Raw genomic sequence first — 16,639 nt, forward strand, 5'->3', positions numbered from 1 at the left:
TCTGTTCTAGATCTTTTGAACTTACACATTATAGGCTCCACTCTCTTGATTGGTAGCTGAGCTCTCCCAAGAACATTGAGGCAAAGAGGTAGTGGCTAAAGCTGACAGGTCTTTTTGAATGACTTAACAATCAATTGAGGAATCTCTTTATCAGGTGGCTCTTTCACCAGAATCAAATATAGAACGTCTCTGTGTGTTCTGTTGTCTATCTCTCAGAGGCACTTTACTTGCATGCTATCACTATTGTCTTGGAAGCAGCTCCCTAGCATCTTCCATGTGTAAAGCCATCTTCTCCCAAGCATCTTCCATGTGGAAAGCCATTTTCTCTCTAGCATTCTCCACTTGGGGGTGCCTTGTTATATTGTTATAGTCAGTATATATGGTTTTCTCTTGGGTTCTATTTATTTTTGCTTTGTATCAGGTCACACAGATCTTCCTCTATTTCTCTGAATTCCTCATACTTAACATTTCTTGCCACAATAATATTCCATTGCATTCGTATATAGCACAATTGCCTTTCCCCCCATCTCCTAGCCATGAACTCCATTTACTTCTCAACACTGCAGTCTGACTTTCAATCCACAATTTGGGTTGGAAACTGTTGCAAGGTTGCCTGTGACCTCTTCATTGCTAAATCCAGTGGCCTTTTCTTAGTCCTCATTTTCCTTTATCTCTGTACCTTTTGACACTGTTGACAGCCCCCTCTGAGATATTATCCCTGCCTTTGGTTTCTGTGACACTTATCCTTCTTGGGTTTCTTCTCATCTATCTTGACTTCCTTTTCAGGTTCCCTTGCTTGAATGTCATAATGGTCTTCTCCCTTGGTGTAGGTGTCCCCTAGAATTTTATCCTGGCTCCTTTCCTTTTTATAGTCTCTCTCACTGATCTCATGTTTCCATGGGTTCAGTTATTATCTATTCATAGATGATTCTCATATCTATATCGCAGGATCATAGATTGTAAATCTATGGGAAGGGACCTTAAAAGTCGTCTAGTCCAAACTCATCCTTTTACACATGAAGTCGTTGAGGCTCAGAGATGTTAACTGAATTGCCTATTGTCATATGTCATTCAATAAATGTCTGAAACTTGAACTCATATCTCTTCTGACTGTTTCATGACTAAAAGAGCATAAAATTTGTTGAGTCAATTTGTAATTTTTACTAGAAAGCTTTCTATTTGCTGACAGAGGCTAGAATGGTTCTGAAAGTGATGATCTACAAAGGATTGGTGTGTCTGCTGAGTTGATGGTTATTTAGTCTTCTCAGTTCCCTTTTCATAATGCACCTCCTCTCATTTTTCCTTTACTTCCCTTATGTTCCACAACTCTGACTTCAATGATATTTATCCCTTCCCTGCAAAGGTCAATGTTAGAAGACTATAGGGGGCCTTATGCAGTTGAAGGGGGAGGAGTTGCTCAGTACACCCCTGATAAACTGATTTTCCCTAGTCCAGATGATGAAATCACAGAATATAAGAGGCAGTTAAGAAAGACAGTGAATATAAAAGTGTAAAAAAGTGCTTATACGTTGTTATGTCTTGTGTGAAGAATTTCTATGAACAAAATTGTTTGGAATGACAGGGAATATAACTATTTGATGGCCAAGGATTTACCACACTGGTGGCTCTTTAAAAATCAAGAGATTCTCTAAGGAATTAGGTTCAATCAGGAGATAGCTCTAAGGGGACGTGACCTCTGGCAGCATAGAAGGGAGCAAACTGTGGAAGAAGGACCCAGATCTTGAGAGACATAGGAAAGAGAGAGGAAGAGAAGTTATTTTTTTTCCTTCCCTCATTGGCTGAGATTTGCAGTGGAGTTATCCCCGTAGCAGCCATCACATCCAACAGGGAATAAGCTAAGGAATGAATTGAGGGCCAAGGCAGGAAGGAAGTTCTGTAGAGTGTGACCTGGCAGTAGAGAAAAGAGCCACCTCTAGTTGGAAGTTGAACTGTGGAGAGTAACAAGCTTGGGGAATCCAACTGAGTGATCTGCCTCATGAGAGATGCTATGCCTAGGGGGATAATCATCAGAGGACACTGTAAGAAGGGAAAGGCCATTAAAATCCTGCAGTGCTGAAAGTCTGAGTTGTCTGGGTCAAGTATATTCCCTACCTAGTGTATTCTGTGTGTATACCCACTTTTCCCACTGACCATATGTATGGTGAGAGAGTGCAATTCAGGTTTATGGAGGGAATATTTTTATTACAATTGTTCTTACAATGCCTGCTCAGGTAAATACCTTTGCTTGTAAGTATACTGGTAGGGAATTATGATATTGTTTTGGGAGAGATAATCCATGGAAAATCTTGAGCCTCTGAGGGTAGCCTGGAATCAGCCTGTGAATGAATTGGGAGGATGGTAACCCAGAGGGGGAGCTCCACTTACATAGCAAATAAGTTCTTTTGTGACTGATGTAGCAGCCTTGGGCAGCTAGCTAGCAGTGAATAGAATACCAAGCTTGAGTCAGGAAGATTCATCTTACTGAGTTCAAATCTGGCCTCAGACATTCACTAGCTGTGTGACCCTGGGGAAGTCACTTAACTCTGTTTGCCTCAGTTTTCTCATCTGTAAAATGAGTTAAAGAAGGAAATGGCAAACCACTCCAGTATCTTTGCCAAGAAAATCCCAAATGGGGTCACAAAGAGTCAGAGATGACTGAAACTACTAAACAACAAAAAGAACAGTCTGTCCAGGTTTTCAGTATGGATTAAAACCATACTTTCTGAATTCATATAAGCAGATAGAACAAGGCTTGGTCTTCTTCTTATCAGTCTTTTAAAGCCATGTCAAATGTTACCTCCCCTAGGCCTGAATTTTTTCGTCTGTAAAGATCTCTAAAGTCTTTTCCAGCCTTCAGTCCTCTGAAGCCTTTCTTGATCCTTTATATAACTGACATTCCTTCTTCTCTCCTGCTGCCCCCCCCAACTTGATAGAAAACTTTGTACCTCTTTAATGCTCTTCTTAATATGTTATTTTGTATTATAGTTATCAGTGCTGGCCCTCATACCTACTTCAACTGTACTACCTCTGGCAAACCAAAATATAGCTGATAAGTTAGTTATATTTTTCTTCCATTTGTCTTAAGGAGCTCACTCTATCCAGGCAGCAACATCCCCCATGGTGACGAGGCTTCAGAGTCTTATGCTACAGAACAAATTGTTTGCACTTAATTGAAAACTATAAAAATAAAATTTGATGGAGTACCCAGTTATAAGGACCCTCACTGGGTTCTATGTAAAACAGCATTAAAAACATAATTATCCTGGCTTTACAATCTCACCATACTCCTGATCCTTCAGCCATTGAATTCCCTTCTCTCTGTTTTCACCATTCCTTGTTGGTCAGGAGTCTGGGGAAGTGGAGCTTTCTTTTTAGGTTTAGGTAGGTCTGAAAATGAACTTGAAAATTTTTGAAAGATAATTAATTTGTCAGTTGAGAAAGTTAGGACTTAACACTCAGATTTTAGTCATGGATCATAGATTTAGGGTAGGAAGGGATCTTAGACACCAGTCCCTTTCATTTTACCCTCGTGGAAGGTGAGAGTCAGAAAGGCAAAATGACTGCTCAAGTTTCATCAACCTATATCAATAGTTCAGTTGATTGGAATGATTTTTAGCAGAATATTAATGCACAGCTGATTAGACCAGAATCTGTTATTTAAAGCATTATGGGTTAAATACATTGGCAAATGGCTACATTAATATGACCAGGCATTGTTAACTGCCAGTTATACATTTACTGCACTTGGAGGAGACATGCATAACTTTTTTTTAAGGCCAGAAAAAAGAAAAAGTGAGAAATGATTCAGTATGGTGTAAGAAGTAATACATCTCTAAGAGAATGCCTGAATTCCCATGGACTTCCTTGCTAAATTGCTGTGTTCCTGATCTTCTGAAGAACACTTGAAAGAAACTTTCTCCGCCTTCCCCTACCCATAACACACAATAGGGAACAGCATTCATGATTTCATTTGAATAGTTCTGGGCCTGGACCACGTCCTTAAAATGAAAAGAAGCCTAATGTTTGGAATGACATTACTATGTGTTGTTGGAATGTCAAGAGACCAACATTGAACTGAAACCAGAAATCAAGTGTTGAATACTTCTGTATACAAAGGAAACGCAAATGGGACATGTTACAGAATGGTTTTAACAGTGCCTGGGTGGTTGCCAAAAGTCATGACCTGAGTTTTGTGTTGCTTTTTTTTCCCAAGGAAATGACCAGCTCTTATTTTGCTTTCTCTTAGGTGTGACGTTTGCTGCCAAAGGTTATTTTGATGCCCTGGTAAAAATGGGGGAGTTGGCCAGTGAAAGTCAAGGCTCAAAAGAACTTGGTAAGATATGCAACTGTAGAGGGAAAAGAACAATTCGGGAACTTTTGGAATGTCCAGAAGGTGCGGGTGAGGGTGGAAAGTAAAGTTCTGGAACATACTTTTATTGGTTTTATGTCTCAGGTTTGGTCCACTTTTAAACAGAAATCAAGAAAGAATCCCATGCCAGAATTTAAGCTTTAAATATGCCAGCATTTTTGTGGCTCTTCTAAAATCCAGGCATAGACTGTGCTATTGCTCTTGGGGTGACCCTTTCACCTTGCTCATAGGATACATTGCTGTCATCACTAACTTACTAATATGAAAGCAAGAAGGGAGAATTCCAGGAAGCTGTCTCAGTGGCTGTGGTTGAATGTGACGGAGGTGGGAAGATTAGTCTTTTGCCAGATGACAATTTAACAGTTGGCAGAGAAATCAGATTGATCCCCCCCCCACCAAGTCTTAAGTAGCATATGTCCCCCCAGGCCATTTGGTAGTCTAGGGACAAATTTGTGTTCATTAAAATAAGGAAATTTAGAATTTTGGGTAAAACCATTTAATAAGAAAATCCTATGACTACAGTATTATCTTTGTAATACGTTTGGCCTTTTACTAGTGAGGACATTCAGGGTTAAAAGAGTTGCTGATTCTTGTATTAAGTGCTATGGAAACCAGGTCCCTGCCTTTTGGGAGCTTATAGTCCTTTCAGTTATAGTTGCCACAATAAAATTATAGTGCAAACAAACTGCAATTTCTTGGAGTCAGTTATAAAGGCAGCTGACCTGTAATGACTTGATCCTTTTGAAAGAAATAAGGCAGGTCGGCTTAATTAACTAGACTTACCAGTTTATGTTTATACAGGTGTTTGAATATCAGCTCTGGGTCATGACTGTTAATTTTACCCAGGGAGGAATACTTTTATCTCAAGATTTACTGTTAAATTCACACACTTGGGCATGTTGTATCTACATCCTGACCTTTTCTTCTTTCAGTCCTTCCATAAGTTGTCATTAGTAATTCTAGTAGCAGCATAAACACAGAATGTTAGAACTGGAAGGGGTTTTAACAGTCATCTTGTCCAGCTTCTACTTTTGTATGCATGAGGAAACAAACTAAGGCCCAGAGAGATTAATAATAATTGTTGACTTTATATAATGCTTTACACTATTCCATCGTTACTACAGTACTATGAGTTACCCCTGTTTAGCTCATACAGTTTTAGCCAGTGGTCACATTGGAGTTAGAGCCTAGGTTTCAATTTCCCTTCTCGTGTTCTTTCTACACCATAGGCGTATCTTGGAGATATAGTGGGCTTGGTTCCAGACCACCACAATTAAGTGAATATTGCAATAAATCAAATCACGAATTTTTTGGTTTCCCAGTACATACAAAAGTTGTGTTTATACTAGACTGTAGTCTATTAAGTATGCAGTAGTAGTATGTCTAAAAAAAAGTACTTGCTGTAATTAAAAAAAAATTGCTAAAAAAATGCTAACCATCATCTGAACCTTCACCAAGTTATAATCTTTTTGCTGGTGGAGGGTCTTACCTTGATGTTGATGGCTGCTGGCGGATCAGGGTGTGGTTGATAAAGGGGTGGATGTGACATTTCTTAAAGTAAGACAACCATGAAGTTGGTCGAATTGATTGACTCTTCCTTTCACTTTTGAACACTTACAGGTCATTGTAGCATTATTAATTGGCCTAATTTCAATATTGTTGCATCTCGGAACAGGGAGGCTCAAGGAGAGGGAAAAAGACAGGGAACATCTAGTCAGTGGAGTGGTCAGAACTCACATGACATTTATCTATTAATTTCACTGTCTTATGTGGGTACAGTTCATGGTGCCCCCCCAAATCACAGATCACCATAATAGATAAAATAATAATGAAAAAGTTTGAAATATCATGAGAATTACTAAAATGTGACAGAGACACTATGTGAGCACATGCTGTTGGAAAAATGACACCAATAGACTTTCTTGATGCAGGGTTGCCACAAACCTTCAATTTGTAAAAAAAAAAAAAAGCAATATCTGCAAAGTACAATAATAATATACAATAATAAGTGTAATAAAATGAGGTGTTCCTGTATACCACCCTCCTTTATGTGAGGTAGAGCTTTCTTCTGTATAGTATTCTTTTTAGAATACTTTTTTCCAACTCATTGGAGTGTTGAAGTGATGTGGAGAAAGTGACTCTTCTGCCATCTTGCTGGTCATATGAGTTGTAAGTTCTGCCCGGTTTTCAGTGGTGATTTGCAGAATATATCCTTGGAATAATTTTCGTGACACAACTGAGAGAGGTGCTCATGCAGAGATGACTTGAAATGACTTGTAAAAGGAGAAAATTCACAATGATATCAGGGCAAGCCTTTGAGAATTCTGAAAAGGGACTCTGATTTCAGGGAGGCTTTTGTGTGTGTGTGTGTGTGTGTGTGAGGCAACTGGGGTTAAGTGACTTGCCCAGGGTCACACAGCTAGTAAGTGTCAAATGTCTGAGGCTAGATTTGAACTCAGGACCTCCTGACTTCAGGGCTGGTGCTATATCCACTGCATCACCTAGCTCCTTCAGGGAGGCTTTTAAGGAGTCTCCCTGTGTTTCCTGTTATTGCTTATTGACTTATCTGAGTATGCTTTGAGATATTTAGATGCTGATGAAGGTCACAATTTTTAGTTATTGAACTCACTCATTATGAATAGCAATGATAGAATGAATAGATTTCATACTGAAACTTCAGGCACTCAGCCTGGAAGCATTTCCATTTCCTAAGTTAATCTCTAGTAATTGACTTGGTCTGCCAGGTGTTGTCTTATGAAAACCAGAACTCACAGCCCACGGAGTCCACTGACTTGTAGGGAAGTGAGATTCTGTGTGTGTGTGTGTGTGTGTGTGTGTGTGTGTGTGTGTGTGTGTGTGTGTGTGTGTGTTTCTGCTTCCTTGTCTATGAAATGGGAATTTTCTTGACATTACTGATAATGTATTACTGCTAATGTATCTAAGTAGGCATCATGTGTACCATGTGATCTTCTAGACAGGCAAAGAGCAGCAATGCCTAAATGAAAGGTGGGAGTCCACAGTGATACCAAGTATTGGCGCATGTGATAATACATTGGCATCATACTATTTAGACCAAGAAGTGGTAACCTTGAGGATGTTGCAGATGATTGCACAGGTAAATATCTGGACAGCACCTAGTTCTGTACCTTCACTTTACTGACTAGGAAGCTAGCAAAATGCCTCAGATCATATATGTAATAAGTAATAGTCATGATTTGAACTTGGGTCCTCTTACTCTAAATTTAGTGTCCTGTTTACCACATTATGCTGTTTCTTTCTGCCTCAGTACTCCGTTGTTGGTGAGGTCAGGATCATTCATGATAGGCTTTCCAGAACTAACTTGTTAGTTTGGTCTCTGGCTGAGCGAGGGACTCTGGCTTGGAGGCAGAGTCAATTTCAGGTAACTAAGGTAATATCAAAGACCACGATACTTGCATTTCTGAGATTCTCTGCATTTTCTTTGCTGATGTACTCACTGTTTTCTTGCATCTGATTTGACTTATGTTTCTGGTTTTACATAACCTGGTCATGTGGGTAGGTTTTTTTTGCTATGTTTTTTAGGACAGTTCTGGGATCAGGGTGGTGGTGGTGGTTAGGACACATTTTTTATTTTGCTGTGGTATTGACCCAGGTGATGTTTCAAGGCATTCCATCATATGGTCTCAGCATATTCTGTTATTTGCATGATGCTCCCATAATGGCTTCCAAGAAGCTGTTATATTACTCTGTAAATCTGCAATCTTACAGTAAGAACTCGATTATGTAAATGCATGGTAGGTGTATTATCACTGCTAAGGGAACTGTCAGCTCACATGTGTGTGCTCTTCTCCTTTTCCTCTCTTCCATTTTTGGAAAAAGAGTTAGGAGAAGTACATTTTTGGTATTGGGGTGCTGAGGTTCCAGCCTTTATTTAGATACTTCTTGTCTTTATCAAGCTTAATTCTTGGAGCTGAATAAGATATGTTTTGGATGCTTTAATATATGGTAATGTATGATTAACTTTTTTTTCTCCCAAAGATTGATTCTCTGTGCTCTGCCTTCTGCCACTTACAGGGTTAAATACAAACTCGACCTGGCATTCACATTGTTTATAATCAGACTTCAACTCACCTTTTCTCACTTGTTTTGTATTACTCCCCTTCAAATATTGATACTCCATCCAGATTGAACTAATAGTCTTCCCTGATCTGGTCCTTTCCTCTACTGTCTCTAAGCATTGATACATCTTGTCTCCTGTCCTTCCATGTACTAGTCTGCTAAAATTGTTCCCTGCCCTAAAAGCCCATTTCAGGTGCCATCTACTCCATAAGGTTTCCCTGAAACTTTCCTCTCAGTTAGAAATAGTTCATTTTTCTGTAAATCTCTCATGACTTTCTGATCTCTTATAAACTTAAAATTATAATTTCTATCATATTTATTTGGATACAGTACTCATTACTGGAACATTACTCTTTATTAGATTGTAAACTGCTTGAGGGTAGGCAATGTGTCTGATTTAACCTTCTTTGTATCACCCGTACCTCTCCCCATTTCCCCTACCCTTGGTTCTCCCTCTCCCCCCAAAGCCTTGAACTCCACTGGAGCTTAATAAATGTTTGTTCTTGCTCTCTGATAATTTATCCAGATTTCTTGAATCAATCTGTCCTGCGTTCTGTGAAATAGTAAAGCCCCTGACCTGGGTCATTGCAACTCTATTTCTACCATTCATGTAATGACTTGCTAAGAAAAATAAAGTTCTTTGGTCACCCTGTATGGGAGTTTATAGGATGAACTTGTGCCCTGTCAAGATCTGCTGGTTGGCTGATAGTATAATGAGCAGGAAAGATGCCTCCAACTGCTGGTCTTTATGGTGGGACCTTCCTCCTCCTGGAGAGTTTGCCTTGGGAAATCCCCTCGGCATTAGATCTATATGTAGGTTTCAGATGTGTGCATTTCAGTTGGTGGTCCTGCCTGTTATTTTTACAAGGCTGTGTTGAGGTACATCTGGCAAGTTCCCTTTCTTTCCCTTTCCTCAGTATCATGATTTTTTTCCCCTTGGAGGTTAAATTTCCCATCAACTCTTCCTTACTGCTCTCATTCAGTATTTACAATGAAACTCGCTCCTTTCCAGATATCTTGCATTTTATTTATTAGGTGTGACAGGTTGGGACCTTAGCTGGCTAACTTTTCCTCCCATAGGCTTGGTGAGCAGCTCCAGTGGTGATTATGGGAAAATTTCTTCTGTGCTCTGACAACTTCAGTTGCTAAAACCCTTACTGTCCGAAGGATAGAAGAGGAAATTTACCTCAAATCTGGTTCCCCCACCATTTAGTCTCTGAAGGTAAAGAAAGTTATTGTAGATGTAATGTCGATATTTACCTGTGCAATCATCTGTACATCCTAAGGTTTAGTTCCTCCAGGCTTGGAGAAAACAGTAGTTCCTTGCTTTCTGTAAGGGAGTCCTTACTGTAAAGACTCCCTTATAGAGCTCCCTGAAAATCTTAACAGGGAAGCACTAGGTCTGATATTTAATCAGACATTTATTCCACTTACTTAATTCTTACTTGCCTTGAAGATTGAACCACAGAATGAGGACACTGATTCTACCCCCTTAACCTTTTTGGGAGAGAGAGAGACAGACAGAGAAACAGAGACAGAGAGAGAAAAGTGTTATATAGTAGAAAGAAGTTGTTTCAAATCCTATCTCTGATATTTACTAGCTATGTGACCTTAAACTTTCTGATGGTCCTCAGTGAGCTGTTGTGAGGATTGAATTGAAACGTCCACATGACAGCCATTGGTATTTTAAAAGAGAACATGGCTTTCTTAGAAACTGTCTCCTTTCTTTGCTTATTTTGTGTAAATACATAAAGGTTCACAGAGCCTTTTTCATAGATTATCTCATTTGAACCTAACAACAATCCTATGAATTAGGTCTAACAATTATTCCCATTTCATAAGAACCTTTGTCTTGGGCTAAGGGATTGACATATGATCCCACAGTTAATATATATCAGAGATGGGGTTCAAACAAACATGTCTTCCTAACTCTAGTCCCAACTTCTATCTACAATGCTATAGTTCCTTCCCAATATCATTAATACCTAAGATTAACTTTTTATAGTCTCTACAGTGTTCCAGAACTAGAAGAGGCATGTGACATTGACACCTTGCATTCTATTGTTTCACACCCTTTTTTCCTTTTTTCCTTTATTCTCCCCTTTTCTTTTTCTCCTTCACTATTTCCATCAGTGGAACCTATAAGCCTTTTTTGGTGTTTGCTTAGCTTCACTTGTGGCATTCAGGGTTAGAAAGTTTGTTGATCTCACTGGAAATATACCAAGAGTATTAAGTATCATTGGAACCTACAAGCAGCATGGGACTTGAGTTATGTGATCAGAGCTTCCATTCATGCCAATGAAGGAGAAGTGACTTAAGCAGGATTGTGCCACTTCCTGTCTTTGGCTGTGTGGGTCTGATACTTCCTGGAATGCAGAATGATTCCCATTCTCAGATATGGCTTGAGAATTTCCTTTTTGAATGTGGCTCAACCTTCTCCTATTACCCCATGGTGGTGAAAGTTCAAGGAAACAGACTTTAGATCCACCCCTCCTTAGAATCTTAGCAGTAGGATGGGCACAATTGACTCATTTAAACAAGAAAATGAAGTGGCTGCCTTTTTGGCCATTTCCCCCATTTTGTTTGAAAGCTGATTCCTAGAGCTGCTTTGATGTTTTGACAGGGCAACGTCCAGAATAATGCCGGGGCTATTAAGGGAATGGCCTTATTTGGGTCTGCCTGGGCCTCAGACGAAGTCCCTTCTCTCCCAAATTATTTTTATGCTTCTTATGAATATTTCTGGGGCCCATTCATAGAAAATAGAACTCCACATGGACCTCTGACAGATAAGCATGTCTTTCTTGATTTGTTTGTTCATGTCTTCCTAGGAAAATCCAGACTTTGTGGAGCTCCTAGGGATAATGAGTGTATTTAGAGTACACTAAACCCTTGAATCATTCATTCTCCTTCCTTTGTCACGGAGTTCAGCACTTGTCTCATAATCTAATCTTTCTCTCCTCAATATTTATGAAGTACCTAGCACAGTGCCTGGCATATAGTAAGTTCTTAATAAATGTTAATTCCTTTCCCCTTTTTTTCTCCCCAACTCCTGTCTTTATATTAGGGAACTTTGATGCTCCTATAAAATCCCTTAACCTCCCACTTCTCCAGCCTCTTTAAATCTCATGATCTACTCTTTTGCATTACCTCAAAGCCACACTTAGGGATGGTCATTCATTAGACCTTAACATTACTCATGAGCATTCTACTTTCTGGATTAGAAATTGATCTATCTGACTATAATTCCTATTATTCCATCTCTCTGTATGCCTCAATCCTCCCAAACCTATTTTTTTGTCCTCATTGAGCCCTCCAGTGTCTAAGTACTTTATCGAGGCTAAATGGTCTGACTTCGCTTTCCTCTCTTTCCAGTCTTGACCCTACACTTAACCATTTTGTCTACATTGTCCTCTGCTCTTGAATCCCCTGCTCTCTTTGTCCCATCATTGCTCATTTCTTGTTAAACCTCAGCCAAGGATTACTGCCACCATCTGTGTCCTCTGATCCTACTCACAGGCTGCTGAACAGAGCTGGAAGAAATCACACAACCAAGCTGACTGGGTACATTATAAACTCTTGTTATCCAATTTCACCTGAGCCTGCACTGAAGCAAATCAGTCCTGTTATTCCTCCCTAATTGATTCCTTATCTCATTCCCTACAAAACCTATTCCAGAAGTTTTCTTCCTTTTTCAATCTTCCCACACCTTTCTTTCTCCCCTGTCAGATGAGGAGCCTTGTGTTTGAGAGAAAATTGAGCCAATCAGTCAATAAGCATTTATCAAGTACTTATTTGTGCCAGATATTGTGCTAAGTGCTGGAGAGAAATATGAAAACATAACCCTTCACTTCAAGGAGCTTTTATTTAAATGGGGGGGGAGATAAAATATAAATAACTAGGAACATATCAAAATATATAGAGAATAGATTATTAAGATAATCTGAAAAGGGAGGCATTAGCCATCTGGAGAAACTGAGAAAGGCCTCCTGTACAAGGTAGGCTTTGAGGTGAGTTTTGAAGGAAGTCAAGAAAACCAAGAGAGGTAGCAGGAGGGGGGTTGGAGAGAGGTGGAAGAGAAACTAAGAGATGGAGAGGTGAGGGGGTGGGGAAGAGCATTCCAGGATTGGGGCAGCTGGAACAAAGGCACATAGAGATAGCAGATGAGATGTCATAGCTGAGGAATGGCAGGCCAATATAGCTGGTACACGGAGGGGAATAATGTGAGAGAAGACTAGAAAGGAAAGATTAGTTTATGAAGAGCTTTAAATGACAAATAGAGGACTTTTTACTTGATTTTGGAGGAAACAGGGAGCCATTGGAATTCATTGAGCAGAGGAGTGACATGATCAGACTTTTGGGAAAATCACGTTGACAACTGAGCATAGGATGGATTGCAGTGGGGAAGAGGCACATAAGCTCCATTCTGCTCCTCTCCACCATCTTCTCCAATGGATTACAACTTCAATCATACTTCCTCCTCTCTGTCTCTGTCTTTGTTCTCTCTGTTGCTCTTTCTGTCTCTTCCATCTTTTGAAAACTTTCACTGAACTCTACCATCCCCTCAAGCTATCATCCTTATCTCTCTTCCCTTTCTCAGCCAAACTCCTAGGAAAAAAAAATTGTGTATACTTCTCCTCATCCTCTTCTGTCCTCAGCCCTTTGCAATCTGACTTCCAAACCTCATCACTCAACTGAGGTTCACTGCTTTCTCCAAAGTTATCAGTGATCTTTTAATTGCCAAGTTTAATTGTCTTTTCAAACCTCATCCTTCTTGATCGATGTACTTCATTGGACACTGTTGACCCCTCTTTCTTCTTGAATACTTGCTCCTTTCTGAGTTTCTGTGACACTGATCTTTTCTGGTTCTCATCAGTCTCTTCTGGTTCTTCTGTCTCCTTTCCTGACTCATCATTTATATCACATATCCTAACTGCAGATGCTCCACGAGGCTCTGTTTTAGGCCCTTTATCTCTTTATTCACTCTGTTGGTAAACTCATCAGTACTTGGGGGGTTTAATTACCATCTCCATGTTGATGACTTCCAGATCAATATACTGAGTCTTAGTCTCTCCCCTGAGCTTCAGTCCTACACCACTAATTGCCTGTTGGCCAGTTCAAACTGGATGTCCTGGAGCTTAGATTCACCATGTCCAAAACCAAATTCATCTTTCCCCTCCCTGTACTTTCCCTTCTTCCAAAATTCCCTACCACCTTTGTAGGGGCCGCTCTCCTTTAAGTCCATCCCAGCATTATATTCAGCTCCTTACCCTCCTTCACCCCTTCATATTTAGTTAGCTGCCAAATTTTGTTGTTTCTACCTATGTGACATATCTTGTATCTGACCTACTTTTCTGCCCTTTCCCAGTTTCCACCTTAGTTTAGGCCCTCATCACCTTTCACCTAAATTATTGCAACAGCCTCCTACTTGGTCTCCATGCCTCATCTCTTCCCACTCCATTCCATTTTACAAAGTCCTGCTGAAGTAATTTTTCTTAAACACTTGACTCCCCTAATCAATTCCACTGGCTCCCCATTACTCTGAGGTTTGCTTAGGTTGGTTTATTTGTTTAATGCAGCCTCTTGGAGGGCAGAAAAAGATTTCAGTAGGGATGTGGAACTGTTACTGGAGTGAGGAAAGTTACAAGTGCAAAAGCAGAATAACCAAGGAAACTGATTTTGAGGTGAGGCTGAGTAGGAAACAACTACTGAAGAATTCACCACTTCTGGTAAAGGCACTGATGGCAAAGAGTCCTGGGTCCTCAGAGGCAGCTCAAAGTAACTTTTAAAGTTCTTGGCCCCAACGCTTTCTCGTCTAGTTAGACATTACTCTCCTTTCTTCCCCTCCCCCCCCTCCTCCATTGAAGGGGAAAGCTGGGAGAAAACAGGAGTCTAATGAAATGTGGGTAAGCATTTATTCTCAGCCCTCTTGCTTAATTAAATGTATCTTAAAATGCTATTAGCCCTCAAGGTAGGAGCAAGGAACAAAGTGTGGAAGGACAGGGTGTTTCAGAAATATTGTCCTACTATACAGCCTTAGGGGGAAAAATGCTTAGGTAGGAGATCAGATTTTAAAATCAGGTTTTCATTTCTACCTTTGGCTTTAGCTGCCCTTCTTGGAGAAAGAAGCTAATTTTTTCCCACTTAAGTCTGAGTAATATCTCATATTGAACTAGAAAAATGTAGAGAAGGTAATGTTTGGGGGCCTTAATTTCAGACATTTATATACCATCAAGTCTAATTCAGCCGATTACTTTTGCTGTGGGGTTAAAAGAGTTCAGGACTGCACTCCCTTTGTGTCAGATTTTTCCTTACTCAAAATGGGACAGTTGTTCCATTGGGTATGTTAAGCTTACACCCTGATGATCTGGTAATGAAGGTGCTTGATAGCACATTTATGCTATCATTGTTATCAGAATAACTAGGAATCCGGGACGTAAGGGTCCCTCTTGGTTTCCGTAGCTCACTTGGATTGGTGCCAGTCAGTCCCTATGAGTGGTGCTATATGTTCTATGAATTTGAACATGGAAGATGCCCCAAAATGTTTGTCGAATGAATAATTCTGCAATTTTCTCCACTTCATTTTAGCTCAGAGGAGCCCATCTGCTGCCAGCTGTTATAATTTACTTTGTATTTATATAGTGTAAATTCTCCCAGGAGAATGTAAGCTCTTTGATGGTAGGGACTGTGGCATTTTTGTTTATGTCTTTTGGTCCCACTTCTTGGCAAATAGGAAGAGCTTAATAAATACTTGTTGAATTGAACGCTGTACTTTCCTTAACACTCCCGACCTATAGAAGTTGCTGCTACAAATCAGACACATGCCATTCCAAAGCATGAGGAAAGTAGACACCCTCACGAAAAAAATGTAAGAATGAGAGAGAGAAAATTCTGAGGTGCCAACTTATAGAATCATAGAGCAGGGAAATCATCTAGTCCTTAAAAAAGTCATCTGGTCCAGTCCCCTCATTTTACAAATGTGAAACTGTAGCTCAGAGATATGAAGGGATTTACTGGTAGTCACACACCTCATTAGGTGGAAGAGCCAGGAGTAGAACCCAGGTCTCCTGAATCATAATTTAGTGCTATTTCCACCATAAAAACACTGCCACTCTTGAATTGGGGGTTTCTAGCTTTAAATAATTTCTTTTTGTTATGAGCTTAACAATTGTCAACATAAACACTTTAGTATGCAAAGAACAAAAAAGAAGTTTATATGCAAAACCATGAATTTCTGTTATATGTCCTTTTAAAGTATATATTAAATTTGACATGTTCTATTTGTTTGTGTCCCCTTCTGCATGTTTTTTTTGCTTTCTTTTGTGGATTTTTAAATGTTTTATTCATGTTCTTTTATGTATTTTTTATGCCATAATTGCAACCCACTGAAAATGCCCACCCTCATTCCCAAATAGAAGGCCTCACTTTTAACAAATACATATAATCAAGCAAATAATTCAGCACATTGGCCTTGTCTGAAAATAAGTTTTACTCTGCACCTCTAGTCCATCAACTCTCTGACAAGAAGCAGATGGTATACTTCATTCATCATTGGTCTTCTGAAGTCATGATCAGACACTCCATTGATCAGAGTTGAATAATCTTTCAAAGTTGCTTCCCTTATGTTACTGTGGTCATGTTATAAATTGTTCTCCTGGTTTCGCTCATTTCACTCTGCATTAATTCATACAAGTCTTCTCAGCTTTCTCTGAAGTCATCATTTCTCATCATATATTCCCTTCACGTATCTCAATTTGTTGAGCTGTTCCCCAATTAGTTGGCACTACCTTTGTTTTTAAGACTTTGCAGCAGCAAAAAAGTGCTGTTGCTATATGGGCATGTGGTCCCTTCCCTCTGTCTCTGACCTCTTTTGGAGTACATGTCAATGGGTAGTGGTATTATCCCCAATTAGCTGTTGTTTTTTAAATTCAAATTGCATTGGTTTTGTTTGTGCAAAAGCTTTTCCATTTTATCTGACTAAAATTGTCCATTTTATACTCATTTGGTTAAGAATTCTCCCTCTAGCCATAGTTATGAAAAGTATCTACCTCCATTTCCTCTCTCTTTTTTTAATGTGACTTTTACTTTTAGACCATGTATCTCTTTGTAGCTTGGGCAAACTATGCAGTATATACCATGTTGTTCTAAACCTAGTTCAGCCAGACTGCTTTCCAG

The 16,639-nt window shown here is 39.6% G+C and overlaps 1 protein-coding gene across 5 annotated transcripts in view; it reads left to right on the plus strand.

Moving 5' to 3' along the window:
* Positions 1-16,639, plus strand: part of BAIAP2 (BAR/IMD domain containing adaptor protein 2) — a 165,777-nt gene that overhangs the window by 40,947 nt on the left and 108,191 nt on the right. For all 5 annotated transcript variants that reach the window (XM_021000787.2, XM_021000790.2, XM_021000793.2 and 2 more), the window contains exon 3: positions 4,247-4,333. In XM_021000787.2, the coding sequence (XP_020856446.1) occupies positions 4,247-4,333 (87 nt within the window). The remainder of the gene's footprint in view (positions 1-4,246; positions 4,334-16,639) is intronic.

This window comes from Phascolarctos cinereus, unplaced genomic scaffold, assembly GCF_003287225.1.
Source record: "Phascolarctos cinereus isolate Bilbo 61053 unplaced genomic scaffold, phaCin_HiC Scaffold_5;HRSCAF=322, whole genome shotgun sequence".
NCBI lineage: Eukaryota > Metazoa > Chordata > Mammalia > Diprotodontia > Phascolarctidae > Phascolarctos > Phascolarctos cinereus.